Source organism: Chlamydotis macqueenii, chromosome 21 (genome assembly GCF_036417535.1).
Source record: "Chlamydotis macqueenii isolate bChlMac1 chromosome 21, bChlMac1.mat, whole genome shotgun sequence".
Lineage (NCBI taxonomy): Eukaryota > Metazoa > Chordata > Aves > Otidiformes > Otididae > Chlamydotis > Chlamydotis macqueenii.
In genome coordinates, this window is record NC_141576.1 from 6,178,524 (window position 1) to 6,193,783 (window position 15,260).

Below are 15,260 nucleotides of genomic sequence, written 5' to 3' on the forward strand. Positions count from 1 at the left end.
GTATTAGCTCCTCTACTTCCCCACAGAATTGATATCACCTTACCCACCAACGGTACAGTGTCCTGAAAACACAAAAGAAAGCATTTCTGCCTTATTAGCCTCACTTTTATGCTGTCAGGAAGGGAGGCAGCTGTGTATTAGGTTTTTACGTAATCTGCACAAAATATACCACCGAAATATTTGGCGCAAAGCAGCTAATTGCTGGATATTAGTTGCGCTGAGCTGAACTCACCTGGACCAGTCTTCTAGTCAGGAAAATCTCCATATCCTGTTTCTAGTCTCCTGGGCCGTCTGCTTCTTCCTACAGGTCATCTTTAACTTGCTGCTTATCTTTCTCACCATGTTTATATTGCTTTGAGTTATCAAGCCTAGGGAAGGGAACAGAGACAGCAGGTTACACGGAGAAGCAATTTACAAGGTACAAACAAAGCAGAGATAAAAAACAACCAGCCCCCAGATCAGATAGGTGTGAGAGACATGCAAAGGCATAATGTCTATCATAGCCCTCATTGTTTTCATATCCATGAGATCATTAAGACATTTCTAAGTCCCCTGAGCCCATGAGATGCAAGCCCAGGATATAATAAGCAGGGCTAAATTAATTGCACGATACATTGATGAACAAACTGAAGTAAAGCGCTTTTATTGTACAAGGGGAAAGGAATGCTTTGCATTAAACAGTAGTCACATCAATCCAAATTACGGCTCATGCTGCATGAGACTGTCTCGCTCAGACTGAGTGAGAATGCCGAAAGGAGCAAAGACGCCCACATATTGCTGCACCTAAACAGTGCTTTTACATAAAGTGGGACAGTAAAATTTGTCTTTAAAACAAACAGTTCTCCTTTGATAGGTACCTATCCTGACAGAAGGGCACCCCTACTGCACTTTGCACCCAAACACTGAGCCATATGGCTATTTAAAGTCTGTCTTTATCGTCCCCCCACCCCACATGTCACGTCTTGTCATTGTCATTTAGGGTAAAATCCAGCCCTTGACATTACTGGGACCACTAGCATTGAGCCCATTTGATGCTACTACTTCTGTGAATAGAGGCAGGGCTTCCCTGCAAGACACAGAAATGGAAATGAAGTCACAGCTGATGTGGTATGTGGCAATAGACAAGTTATATTTCAATCTTTCATCTGGTAAAGTGTCACATTCAGAGATTCCTGGGGGGTACTTTCACAGCCTTTTTTTTTTTTTTATTTTACTGCTGTTGTGAGCTATGCAGCCCGTCAGTTTTGTTCTGCTTCCTCCTCTGGCTAGCATTTTCTAGGTTGTTTCATGTTGGCATTTAATACTTTGCCTTCAGAGATCTTCAAGCGTGCTGCATATTAGCAGTCACTAGCACCCAGGGTGCAGTGAAGGACGGGCAAAATAGGGCTACATTTGTGGCTTATTTGAGAATATCTGAGTGTCGGTTTGTAGGTTCAGCACTGCACGATTCTCATGCATAACCTTGCACGGCACTCCTTGAACTGGAAATGAGATTGAAGGATGACTCATACATTTCCACATTCAGCTTCTGCAACGAACGTATGACTCCTTGCTTATTCCTTAGAGGCCCCATCTTTTCTGTAAGAATAAATGATGACAAGAAAGCAACTGACCCAGTAAAACATCGTAGTCTTACACTGCAGACAGGAAAGGCATACATTGGGCAAGGAAGGGAGGGTTCAAGAGGAGTCATCCTGACTTCTTGGTTTTGTTAGTACATTTGCTATACTTGAGGTGAAGACCACTATTATGACCTGGTCAGGAAATGGTAAGTTATAGCTGTACTATGTAGGGTTACTTCCCTAGCTCTAAAATGGGAGAAGCTTTAATTCAGAACGAGAGATAAGGAACTTGTGATTTGTATTACGCTTTTAGGCAAAGAGTTCAGTCATCTAGTTCTGGGGAAAAATCTAGGGCCAAAGGAAACAACTAAGTGTCTGCCAGCCATCCTAGCTACATGGCTAGAGATTCCAGTGCTCAACCCCAACGACGGACCTGAACTTCGCTCGGTTCTTGTGTGACACAGCTGAGTGCAGTTACCGCCTTCCAATTGCTGTTGCCGGGCCTCCCCCGTCCCTCCTGCCCCGCCGTGGGGCCGGGCGCGGCGGGGCGCTGTCCCGGCTCCTCCCGCCCCACCGCCCTCCCCTGGGCGGCCCGGGGCCAGCTCGTAGCGGCGGCGGGGCCCGGCCCGGCCCCACGTGAGGCGGCCCCGCGGGCGGGCGGGCCGCTGCCATGGAGCTGCCTGCCGTCAACCTCAAGGTAGGGGCCGCGGGGCCGAGGCGCTCCCGGGCTTTCCCGGCGGGGCGGGGGGACCCTCCGGCAGCCCAGTGGCCGGTCGCCCGCTCGGTTCTCCGCGGTCTCGGGTGGAGCAGGCCAAGGCCTCGCCCTGAGGAGCGGGAGGGCGGGGAAGGGGGTGTCTGTCTGGCGGCCGCGGCTCGGGGGAGGCAGAGGCGGCGGGGCGGCCCGGCCCGGCCCGGCCGCTCCTCTCTCTCGCAGGCCAGCTTGGCCCCTGGGCCAGGACCTGGCTGAGGGCCTGCTCGGGAGATGTGGAGGCCTCCGAGGAGGAGAGGCTGGTGTTGCCAAACCTTTTTCATCACATGGGCAAACGTCTGCAAAAGCTCTTGGTCATGAAGACGGGCAGTGAGTGACTCCAAGGTTCTCTCTTACCTCAGGGCCGTGGCTAAAGTGACCGAGGAGTGGGTTGGGACAACAGCTGGTTATTAACTTGTGTCTGTGGAGGTTTCCAGCTCAGCTGACCGGAGCTAATCCAGGATAAACGCTACACAAGATCTCGAGGAGGCAAAGGTTTTGCTTGTCAGGCAAAATAGCTTAGAAAGATGATCCCGTGTATCATCTAGTAGATAACTGAAATTGCTTCTCTGTTGGGGGCGGGACGGGGCTTCGATTGGGGGCAATTTGAAAATTTTGGTGAATATCTAGTAACTGGAGAAATGGGAAGTAAGGGACTTCTCACATCACTCTTTTCACTTTGGGAAGAAGCACATCCTTGCAGAGAAGCTGGAGGATGCTAAAATCACTTTTTTTTTTTTTTGCTTTTGATGCTGGCGTTTGATATTGGAGCCTTCCCTGATACCAGACAAATAAAATTTTCTTCTTTTTTTTTTTTTGCCTTTCGTATTTTCAGAGCCCTGAGATTTCTAGGTGTGTGTGCCTTTTCCCAGCTTCATTGCTTTGTGTATCTTGTTTGGTACAACGAGTTTCAGGTGCTTTGGTTAAAACTTTGCCTAGAGAATGAAAGCATCAGTGATCACATCCATTTTTTTCTGCTATTGATTCATAAAGCTGTGAGCAGTGGCCTTGAAGCAGGCTGCCTACAGGTTGGGTGGGAGGGTAATATTATCTGAACTGCTGTTATGAATTCAGCTTTATATAGGAAGGCTTTCATGTGGCTGTGATAAATAAAAGCTTGGCGTTTGTATAATGATGTTTCCCCCTCCTCCTAGTTCACCAAGAAAAGCAACTTCCCTTGTTACAGGCAAGTAAGCAAATAGATTTTTTTTTTTTTCAAGGCCTGGCATATGGATTATATTACATTCTGGAAACCAGCTGATACTTTGCTCTGACAAGTTTGGACTATTGTGTGATTCCCAGGGCACAAGGAAGATTAAAAGATGTTGCCTTCTGCTTTGTCTTTTAACTTGGTTGGATTTTTTTTCCCTCAATGCTAAAACAAGAGTGAAAAGTAAGGACATTTTAATTAAAAAGTTTGCCAGGATGAAATACATATTCTACCAGGGGAAGTGGAGATAGGGGAGCTGAAAAAGAGAGACTTCTTAAATGACTGAGTCACCATGACAACACAACTTAAATGTTGCCTTTCTTCTCCGGTTTCAGACAAATATTCCCAAATCTCTTCTTAGATAAGAGTGGGCTTGTCCTGGGCAAACTGTTTTCAGCATTAAGAAATTCCTTGTTGTCAAGTCTGCCGGTACTGCTCTGGGACTTGAAGAGCTGGGGAATAGGGAGTTAATAATTGTAGCGGCATCTTTGTACTGTTCCTGAGTTAGGGCCTGCTTCCCTGAAACATATTGCAAAGGTGGGAAAGATTCTTACTCAGAAAGGGTCTGGAAATAACACACACTACTGCTATTCACTGGCACGATCAGCTTACAGCTTCTGTGAGATTAAAAAAGATGAGCCTCATGATAGAAATAGCTCCAAGAAAACTGCGTGACTGAGCTGTGTTTGTGCCAGAACTTAGTAATGTCTTAGCCTTCAGGTCTCTCTTTAAGCTACTTGCAGAACTATAAAATTAATGTAGCAGGCTTTGCCCTAGAGTGGATGAGGAACATGCTCGTGAAACAGCATCTACTGGCCCAGCTCTAATAGTAGTGCTCAGCAAAGCACGTGGGAAGCAGTATAGCCATATTTTTGAAGTGAATCCTTGACCCCAAGGATTATTGCAATAACTATGCAGGGCCTCAAAATACAAAATTTGAGTTTGATCAAGCCTGGACAATGCCCTACAACCCATGTGCCTGGAAACATAAGTTTTGTGCTTGGGCATTTTTAAATGCTAGGTCACAAAATCACAGAATAAGTTAGATTAAAAGAGCCCTCTGTATGTCATCTAGTTCAACTTCCTGCGCAAAGCAAAGCTAACTTCAAAGTTAGATCAAATAGCTCAACTCAAAATTCAGCTGACTGTTTAAAATCTCTAAGAATAGAGCCATGACAGCCCCGTTGGATAGCCTGTCCCACTGCGTAACCACTCTCATTATTATCACTCTGTTATAATAATGAGGAGCGTCCTCACAGGTGGCTCACTCAGATCTATATTTTGGTTAGTCTGTCCTCAGGTGAATATGTCACTCGCAGAGTAGATGAGCTCACTCTCAAAAAAAAAAAAAAAAAAAAGTAAGGAAAATAAGTTAGATAGTACAAGAAAATAATTGTAACTTGGTACCATGTAATTTTTAACTTAGTCAGAATTCAACCTTGTGCTAGGTTCTGTGCTGAAACATGTTTAAAGGAGTGAATTCCTGTTCCAAAGAGTTTCTCATCTAATGACACCCAGGCAGACCCAGGCTTTTTTAATGCTTGGCAATTAGTTCCATCACATACTGGGATTTGCAGAGGAGCTAGAATTCCCCTTAGCTCTCCCCGGTTTCCAATGGGATGCTTTTCATCACATGGTCATCCTTCTGCCCAGAAGGGATAGGGACAAAGGTCCCAGCTTTCTTATTTTCTGCTCTCAGCACTAGTGTCAAGTCTTAGGAGTTATTTTCTCAAAAGAAGAAATGTATGCCTTTCTTAGGTACAGACTCAAGTCCTTGAACAGATGGGAAAAAATTCAATTATTCTGCTGTCTCACAAGGAGAGTGCCTGCAAATTATTTAATCTCACATAGTGACTGTAACTTTAAAGGATGTTTTTCATTAACACTATGTTTCCACTGGCTTATTCTGTAGTGCCCTGAAGAACTGTCAGGTAAATTGGACTAATAACCAGGAAAGGAATGCCTTGTTTTTATTTCAGCAGTCCCTCATACTATCAGCCCTACTTTACCTGACTTTATGCTGATGACTGAGCATGCTTCATAATTTAATAACTGCAATATTGATCTAGACAGCTTTAAAAAAAAAAAAAAAGCCATCCTGCCTAATTGTGTTAACTGGTGAGCCTTGAGGGGTCTTGTGGGTATGTAACATGCAATTAAATACTACCTAATTAAGAATTTCCCTGATGTTGTGATAGTCTCTTGAGTAAATGCTATTTGCATGTCTCCATTCTTATCCAAGAACATCTTGTATTTTACTGATTAGCAGTTTCTGCCTGGTCTCCGTGGTACAATCTAGGGGAAGGCAAAGCGGGGGGTGGTGGTGAAGCATTTTGTAGGCTTTCATGAACAATTAACAAAAATCATTAATAAGAATCTGTTTTAAGCGCTGTTTGAAGTTACAACAGTCTAGGCTACTCAGAGTGAACGCTGTGCAGATGTGCTAGGGTACGGCAGTGAAGCAAGAGCTCTGTCTTATCGTAGGACATCTACAGGGTCTATCTTGGCAGAGCAGTGCGAGCCACACAGATGCGTTGCTCGTGTTGGTTTCCTGGCTGTGCTTCACTCATGCTCTCTTCTCAAGCAGCTAGTTCTGTATTAAGTTACAGCACGGATAGATGTTTTAAGTCAATGAATGTAGTAGGATGTCAGTAGATCTTAATTCTATTTTTTTTTAGTGTCTTAATGCTCCTGTCTGCATTCAGCTTTCCTGTGTCCACTGAGTAATTTAGCCTTTTGCTACTTACTCATTTCCCAATTTTTTAAAGATTTTTTTTTTTTTTTTTGTAGAAGCATGTAGGGGGAGTGTGCTTCAGAGGGATTCTGGTGGTAGGTGTTTTGTTTTTTGGGTTTTTTTTATACCGAGGTCAGTATAAATGCTAATTGGAGCCTTTCTTACACCTAGAAAAAATGGAAGAGTGCCTGTTTCCCACGGATCCTCTGATGTGTCCAGGCTTCAGCCTTTCTTTTATGAGGCTGCTAATAGAGCCTGTCTTCCACATTCTTGTTTTCACAAATGTTTAGAGAGTGAATATGAGTGATCTCTCTTTGTTGAGATTGGACAGCAGGTTTAAAAGCAAGTGAGCAGCACATGGATATATGTATAGAAAAAGACTGGAGTGGTATATTCTTGTTCCCATTTGCTGTCTTAATAAACATGTAGAGTATGTCTCCTTGGTTACAAAAACGTCAAGTGCTAGTGAAGAGAATCCTTGTGTCACTTTTTACAGAAAAATGCTTTCTTCTTGGATTTGTCCCCTTGAGCACAAGGATCAGGATCATTAAGGACATTTGCAAAGTACAGAATCTGTGACAACATCATCTGATTGCTACTTAGGGCACTGCTGGCATTTGGGCTCTGGTGCTTCACTGGCAGTGAAAAGAGCTGTGTACTATGGCACAATCGGGTTCTCAGGTTCCTAGAAGATGCCTTCAGGTCTATTAATACTGCAGTGAGGTTGAACCACTGCTCTGAAAAGACTGGAAAGAGGTAAAAGGAGGATTTAGTGAGGACTGGAGTGAAATTGCTGGGAGCTGCAGGCATGACTTTCCATGGACTTCTTGGTGATGGGATGCCCGATCAGTCATGTATAAACTGTGCTAGCGTAGTGTGAATCAGATTGCCCAGCTTTCTGTACAAACTCTTCTGGAGTTGCAAAATCAATAACCCATTTAGAAAAGACTAAGTGGGCCCTCAATCAAATGTCAACAGAGATGACAACGATAATGAATGACTACAGTGTAGCACCACAGGAAATACTCAGCAACAGGAGCAGAGAAAAATGTTTTTGTGTCTTCACTCTCCCAGTTGCTACGCCAGCTTTTTGCACTGGTTCATGGGTCCAGGCCACTCTTCCATCATCCCTCAGAAACAGGATCAGGATTGTAATTTCATGCCAGTCCTCCCACGGTTCTCCCAAGTTGCTGACCTGTCTTCCTCTCTTTTTTTTTTTTTTCCACAGGCCATCATCCTGGTACACTGGCTGCTTACAGTGTGGTGAGTGATTAGTGCCTAGCCTGGGTGAGAAGAGGGTATTCCTTCAAACTAGGAATGGGACATTCTCAGGGAAGCAGCACTCCCTGTTTGTGCCTGTCTGTGTGCAAGGAGATCCTAAATCTAAGAGCGAGGTGTTTGTATGGGAACAGGGATGAATGCAAACAAACTGTTGCAGGCTTATTGTGAACGTGGGCTGGTTTTTTTTGTCCTGTTTGGCAGGGGATGCATGAATTACATGTTTCCAGCCTCCTATGCCTGGGGAAATTTCAGCGTCCTTGCAGTGGGGATCTGGGCCATTGTGCAGCGAGATTCCCTTGATGCCATCGTGATGGTGAGTGTGAGGGTATGTGCCTCCATGAGGCTGCTCAGGGACAGGGTGGAGGGCAGAGACGGCTTCTTTGAGTCAGTGATGATTTTCAGCTGTTCCCAATACAGCAATGAACAAGTCAAATTCCTTGTTGTTGGTTTTTTGGTGGTTTTTTTTTTGTTTGTTTTGTGGGGTGTTTTTTTTGTTTTGGGGGTTTTTTGTGTGTTGTTTTTTTTTTTTTTTTTTTTTAAGAGAGCATATAAATCTATAAGAACTGTAAACCATGGTGAGAAGCACTCACTGTCACTTATTTTGCTTCTCAGAGGTGAGGCATACTTGATTCTTACTTTTTTTTTTTTTTACCCTCTGTTATGACTGGTAATGCTTGAGTTGGAAGGGCTTTGTAAAACACTTCTCTGAACATTAAAGAGATATCATGAGAAGGTGTCTGACGTGTGAAGAAAATACACAAAATACAAGATCATTCATTTAGGAATCTCTGTCTACCTGGGGCAGTGTCCAGGGTTAGCAGTGTGTAATACCGGGGTGAAGGCACAGTTGTGTGAACACAGATTTCAAAGGAAATAGACACTGGAATTGACTGTTACTCCTATTCACTTCATGTCCCATTCTCTCTTTGTTTCCAGTTCCTGACTGGTCTGCTGCTCACAGTACTCACAGACATCATTCACATCTCTGTCTTCTACCCTCCGAACAACTATCTCACTGACGTGAAGCGTTTCAGTATAGGCATGGCCATCCTCAGCCTTCTCCTCAAACCTGTGTCCTGCTATTTGGTGTATCGGATGTATCGGGAGCGTGGAGGAGAGTACACCTTTAACATAGGTAGGATGCTTCCTCTGCTTCCATCACTGTGAGCCACCTCCTCTGGTGTTAGCGAGACCGTCTTTGCACTTTAGACCCTTCAGCCTGAGCTCTGTGCAGCTGAATTCTGTCCCCCTTTCCAGGGAGAGGGGGCGCCTGCTCATGTCTGTTCTCGCTCATGTCTGCTTTCCTGTTTTGTGGGTCTGGTATGTTTTAGGCCTTAAATTTACATTCTTCCTCTTTTCCCTTGCAGACCTGGAGTCCTCGTCTGACAGCCATTTTGCCCACAATGGTACTGATACCACTGCTGTCTCTCTTATTCAATATAACTGAGAGACTTTTCATCTCTTCCTCCTCCTGCTTTTGTGTGTGCTTGTTGGAAGCCTTTGGGTGTCCTTCTCTCTGCCAACCCTTTCTTTTCCTTCTGGGGGAAAGTAGAGGCAGCATCCTTTCTAGCTGGATTATGCATGAGAGGGAAGGAATCTGGATTTCTAACTCCATGCTTTCTCTGGGCCTCACATGTCCTAGCTACCTTAATTGCTTTGGAACTCCATTTCCTTGCCTGGAAAATAGGACTTATGTTTACCTTGTGGGACTTGCAAGGAGGCACTATTTTTTCTCCTAGTTGTACTTGCTAATGATAATGTGGCAGCCTTGCCAGAGAGAAGGAGCTGTGGCTGGATGTTCTGGGTCTCAGTCAGATTTGCCAAGCATGCCTGGTGCTAGTTCATGGCAGGGCAGCTGCCAGGGCTTGTTTGCTGTGTGGGAGTTCACCCTGGCAAGACCAGCAGCCTGGCAAATTATCTTTTTGCCTTTCTAAGAAGGCTGTGCAGGACAAAGGATGGTGTAGCTGCATCACAGTGTTTAAAAGCTGTCACTTTTGCTGCTTTGGGGCTAGCAAAGACGATAACACTTCCTGTGAAAAGAGGTGGATACCTGCAGAGGAGGAGAGGCCATGGAAAGAAACCACGGCTTGGGGCAATATGTGCTATTTGCATTTCTCTGCTAGTGGAATGTGGATGCCTTCTCCATCAGATACTTCTGCAAATGCTAGAGGTCTTAACCGGGTCAGAAGGCTTGTGAGTCAACTGCAGTTCCTTGCTGTGGGTCGTGTTTGTGCCAATTTTTATTAGCTGCTCACTGTGCTTGTAACTAGGACTTGACATTTGTATCCCATGGAAAGTGAAGGTGTCATTGAGGAGTTCATCCCTTTGCTTGGAATTTGGGAGTATTCCTTCTTTTCAACCGCGCTGTCCCAACACAGGCATGATACTGTCTGAGGGTCTCCTCTCAGGTGCAGGTTGGAATTCAGACACTGTGTAGTTTCAGATCCTCTCCTAAACTGTCTCTCTCACAAGATTTTTTCAGTACACAAACTGTGCGCTGTTGTTTTGTAGAATGTGGTTGACAGATTTCCTCTCTCGTTTTTCTGCTGTCATTTTCCTTTTGAACCTAACAGTGTTGCGTTTTTCCTGGTCTTCTCTGTCTTGTTTTCTTTCCACACAAAATCCCTTTTTGCTGCTTGACAGCATCTTTGCTGCGTAGAACAAACCTCTGATGTGGTTTGGTGCCCACCTTTGATTCAGATTGCTTTCTAGCCATGGCAGATGCCTAGCCTATAGATAAAGAGCTATCCATGCACATTCTCTGTCTCTTCTTTCCCTGCTCACCCCCTGGACAGTAACATGATTTTGTACCAGTCTTGTGCCACAGGCAGATTGTTCATAGCACAACTGGGAGCACTGCTGGGTTCAGATTTAGTGCTATGATGTGGCACAGTTGAGGCATAGCTTCCCAACATAGCGTGTTGGGAAGAGTGGTTCACAGATGAATCATGCTCTTAAATCTATGCTGTCAGCTAGCCATGGTTCCTGCTGCTTCTGGTTTTGTCTGTTCATTTTTCCACTGGATCTCATAAACTTCATCTTGCTGAAATAGGCTATTACAGGAGACTGTTATGCTGCTATATAGTTTTGTGGGTCTTGCTTTCCACACAGTCATGTGCCTACTAAGAGAGCAGTTCTCAGATGGCATGTTCAAATGCAGCTGAGTGATTTTGCCTTTGTTGGAAGGATGAGTTTTCTTACCTCCTGTGAGGATCACAGAACACTGGTGCTGGGAGCTGGTAGAGCAGCTAATGTGGTGTGCTCCTGAGCTGTGGGTTTTGTCCAGTGGATTCAGTTCTTGTGCTTTTGGTTTTTTCACAAGCTTGTTCTCTTCCCTCTCCATTCAGGTGTCAGCCGTGCAGGCCGGGATCGCAGCACCTACGAGCCAATTGATCAGCAGGATTCCCCTCCGCAGTGGCCTGACTCGAGCAAGACAGCCCAGCAGCCATACTGAGGCGCTCTCTGCAACAGAGAATGGACGCTTCCCTCGCCCGGTCTGGCCTTCTGCTCTTCCCATGTCCGTTCTGATGGAGCAAGACCTGCTACTGAGCAAACAGGAGAGGATCTGATTTTACATTTCTTTGACTTTCTGGAGGTTAGGCAGATGGGTTCCTGCAGTAAGTCCAGAAGATCTCGGAGATGTCATGTTAAGCACTGTGACTCTTTGTAATCCCCCTACTCTTCTTTCCTCCCTCCCCCTAAATCCCTTCTCTGGACGTCTGAGTGGACACAGCTTCTGCAGTCTCCCAAGTCTTGTATTGTGCATCCTCTCAATTGTAAGGGAACCACTCAAAATATTCTTGGACAAGCTATCTTTTAAAGGCTTATGAACTGCCCTTAAACAATACTGTTTAGCCTGCTTTTATGCAGATACATTTCCACGAAACATCTGCAAGTTCCTGAGGTCTGTTTTTGAGGGTGTTATTTAACTAAGATTTATGACCATAACTCCCTATACTAGCTGTGGTGGTTTGCACAAAGCTGGGGTTAGTATAAAATGCTGTTACTGGGCCAGGGAGCTGCTTGTGCTCCCAGTATCTTAAGTTTTATTCATTGATGCTTTTATGCAAGTTGAATGTCCTTAAGGATACTTAAAATGCCTGTTGATTGTCGGTTATAGATACTCTGTGCCTTGAAATGTCCTTTTGCCTTCAGCTACCTATCTTAACAGAACTTGAAATGTTACATTTTTCTAAAAAAACTATAAAATGAACACAGTTTTTCTGCGTTAGAAAAAGTTACACTGGTCACCTATGTCTCATTTGAAAATGTAGATATTCCTGAGGGTTTGGGACTGTAACCAGGTGGTCTGGGAGAGTCGTTACGAGGGAAAGTCTACAGGGGTTTGATGGCTTTTAGTCTAAGCTTTACTCAGATAAGTAGAGCTTACTGCTTGTAAACATGTAGGTGGTGAAGGTGGGCTAGTAAAATGAAGATTGGGGAAAGGAAAAGAGGGGTTTATTTACACTGTAGTGGTGAACTTTGTAGGGTGTGACAAACTATAAACTCTAATCTTACACACAACAGTCTGCCCTGCTGTGGCTTTCAGGGTAAAATCCTAAAAAAAGGAAAGATGTTCAACAGGATTCTTTTTCAGAATAAAAGAGTATGTCAACTTTAATAGAATGAAAATACTAGTGCTTGGACGACCTGTGTTTTTTCTAAAGCGGGTGTATTTTCAAAGCATACATCTGTTATTCTACAGTTGCATTTCTCTTGACAAGACCGGCTGCTGCAGTGACCAAGAGCCCTGTACGCTTTGCTCTAACCTCTACAACCATGCCATTTGTATTTTTAAAACCAAGCAATTTTCTCCCAAGTTTGATCACTTTAAACATAAGCAGATGCTTCCTCCACTATGCTGCAGAAGCACTACAGTAACTTGCTGCTGTGCCTGGACCATCATTGTTTATGCCTGTGCCAGGCACATGGTACATGCCATAAAAATGCAGTAGTCTGGTTTATTTTCCTGAGATGAGTGTTGTGCATTCATTTTGCAGGCTGCCATGCAGGACTAGGAATCAGTCTACTGCTGCGATCAGCTGGGGAGGAAAGAAGAATAGGTAGGCAGAAATTTATGGGGCTTGTGGAGTTGCAAAGCAGGACTTTATATTCAGTTACTGTTTTTTCCAGCACTGTTCAGTGACAGTATGGATCCCTGAATTTAAATGCTCAGTTTTTTTCTTCCCTAGACCTGTGAAGCACAGACTGAAAACAACTGTTTTAAATGCAATGCTTTTTGGGTATCTGCATGGACAAAGAGTTACACCTAGTGAGGCTTTCCCAGCCATTCTCCATTGTGAAAGACACCACAAAATCTAGTGATACTCATCTAGCTGACCTGCTGTGCGCTTTTCTGTGGAGAATTCAGCACATCTGGGAGCACAGCAAGGCAGGACTTATACTAGGCTTACTGTGCCTCAAGGATACCTATTTTGGGCAGTAAATCAGAGAGGTGGTGATAAAAATGAGGCCCCTCTCCTGGCTTCTGCAGAGGAGGGCGTTTGTTTCAGCAGTGCTTACAATAAGCAGTGACGCGCTCTTGGATCAATACCTGGTTTAGCAGGGCCTGTGGGGATCCAAGGAGCCCGTTGTGCTGGAGCACGGCCTTGCTGATGCCAGTGGCCCAGCTTCACCGGGGGGCTCCTCTTCGCATGTCCGCAGGGTCTCCTCACACAGGTGTGCAGCAGGTGCACTACTCTGCTCAGGTTTTTTGGGTTTTGGTTTTTTTTTGTTTGTTTGTTTTTTTCTTTTGTAAATCCTCAGGTCCTGATGAGCTGGGGCTTTTTTTTTTGTGATGAGCTAAGCTGTCTCCCTTAGGCTGGCTGCAGGGCGGATGGGGCCTTCCCTCCTCAGTCATCAGGGCTGCCCTTCCTGCCCAACCTCAGTGCGGGCCGGGCTCACCTGTGCTCTCCAGGGTGGCCACGGTGCCCTGTGCTGCTGACAAGAGCCGGGATGTGGCCGGTTTGGGGCGCTTTGGGGGCAAGGAGGAGGAGAACCGTCCCCTCTCCTGCAGGTACGCCCCACCTCCCCTGGGTGGGCTGCCTTGTCTGGGCCATCCTCAGGACGCAGTTTTAATTAGCCATGGACACAGTTTTAATTAGCTGTGGGCGGCTTTCCTGTGGCCATCTGCAGCCCCGGTGACAGGCAATGTTGCTAATCGCGGGGGATAAGCTGCTTACAGTGACCCAGCTGGACTGCGCTAGCTGCTGAGGTTGGGGCATTAAAGGGGTACAAAGCTGCAGGTTTGCCCCCGCGTTCAGAAGCGCGGGCACAAAGAGGTGCGTGTCCCATCCCTGAGGTTCTGGCAAGGCCTGGTGGCACGTCCGGCGGCGGCTGTCGGAGTGAGTAAGTACCTACAAAGAGAGGTGCGTGCACGGAGAGTGCTGGGAGCCATTGGGCATGCTGAGCGGGGCCTGGGGTGTGTGTGCCCCGGCCACGCCAGCTAAGAGCAGGCCTGAAATGGCTCCTTCAGGCTGGGGCTGGGGGTGGTGGCCCTCCCACTCCCACCACCGCGTCCTGGGACACTGGCTGGTTCTTGGATGGCAGCATGGGAAGGGCACTGCTGGGTGGCTGTTCCTCAGCTGCTGGAGCAGTAGCTGCCCTCTCTCTGGTTAAGGGAAGAGCGCTTGTGTGTGTCTCCAACTGGCAACGAGAGGCTCATGCAATGGCGGTGGTGGTTCAGTCTGTACTACTGAGTGGTGGGAGAAAAGCCTTGTTTCTAAGGCACGTGAAGTGTGATCTTGGACCAATCACCGCTCCCAACTTGCAACATGAAATGGATCAGCCGGGATGGGAAAATCAGCATTTTCTGTGCGGTGCCTGTGTGTTTATTATAGGTCTGTCATTGCTATCATAATGCTAAAATGGCTTTCACTTGAAAGAGCTTGGTTTACTTTTCATGAACTGTGCTATTTACTTCATTTTGCTTATAACAGAAGTACATTGATCAGCTTAATTTTTGTTTGCTTAATTGGATTTGTTTCAGGTTTTAATGCATTAGTTTGTTGCTGCAAAGTGTATAGTGAGCATGTGTTAAATGTTTTAGTTGGAAACATCAAAGCTAATATGAAATCCATTGGTCATGGATTTTGCAGTTTACAAAGTCTGTGGCTTGCCTTGAGTATCTCTTCTGGCCTTAGAAGAAGTTTATAAAAAGCACTTCATAAAATCTTTTTGCCTTTTGAGTAAGATTAACTACTGCTTGAAAGTGGTTACATTGAAGTCCTGAATGGCAATTTTGGGAAGGCAGACAAACATGATTTTTAAAGGACATTATCTCTTCCTGATCTCAGACTGAAATCAGGAATGAGTGAGGTGAAGAACACCGCCTAAAATAATCATGGCAGTGTGTTGGTACACAACAACCTGGTACCTGGCGGAAAGAACTGAAATGGAGAACTAAAAAAAAAATCACATGAGTTATCAAGAAAATAGACAATGAGTTCTTGAGCATAAAGAAGTCCAGTGCTGGGTTCCAGGTGTTCATGGAGCAAAACACCAGTGATAAACATGACGGTTTCATGTCCTTTCAGAATTCAAATCCTTTATAACACCCTTTTGTGATACATTGCTAGTATGGATGGATGGATGGATGCAAGGAGTACTTCTACGGAAGACCAGTCTGCTGCATTTTGTGGTTGTACTTCATGCAGTGATAGGCACCCTGAAGAAGGCAGCCATGCTTTGTCTGTTCACTCTGTACTTGCTACTTTCTACTTGTCT

The 15,260-nt window shown here is 45.4% G+C and overlaps 1 protein-coding gene across 2 annotated transcripts; it reads left to right on the forward strand.

Annotated features, from left to right (window-relative positions):
* The first annotated feature begins 2,161 nt into the window (after nt 1–2,161).
* AGTRAP (angiotensin II receptor associated protein) lies at nt 2,162–11,776 on the forward strand. Of its 2 annotated transcripts, XM_086764535.1 has the most exons (6): nt 2,162–2,259; nt 7,483–7,517; nt 7,737–7,848; nt 8,472–8,670; nt 8,903–8,941; nt 10,883–11,776. In XM_086764535.1, exons 1-6 carry the CDS (start codon nt 2,233–2,235, stop codon nt 10,987–10,989), a joined length of 519 nt encoding a protein of 172 aa, XP_086620661.1. In that variant the 5' UTR covers nt 2,162–2,232; the 3' UTR covers nt 10,990–11,776. The 2 variants fall into 2 exon arrangements, with proteins under 2 accessions (XP_086620661.1, XP_086620662.1); XM_086764536.1 differs by lacking the exon at nt 8,903–8,941.
* The last annotated feature ends 3,484 nt before the right edge of the window (nt 11,777–15,260 follow it).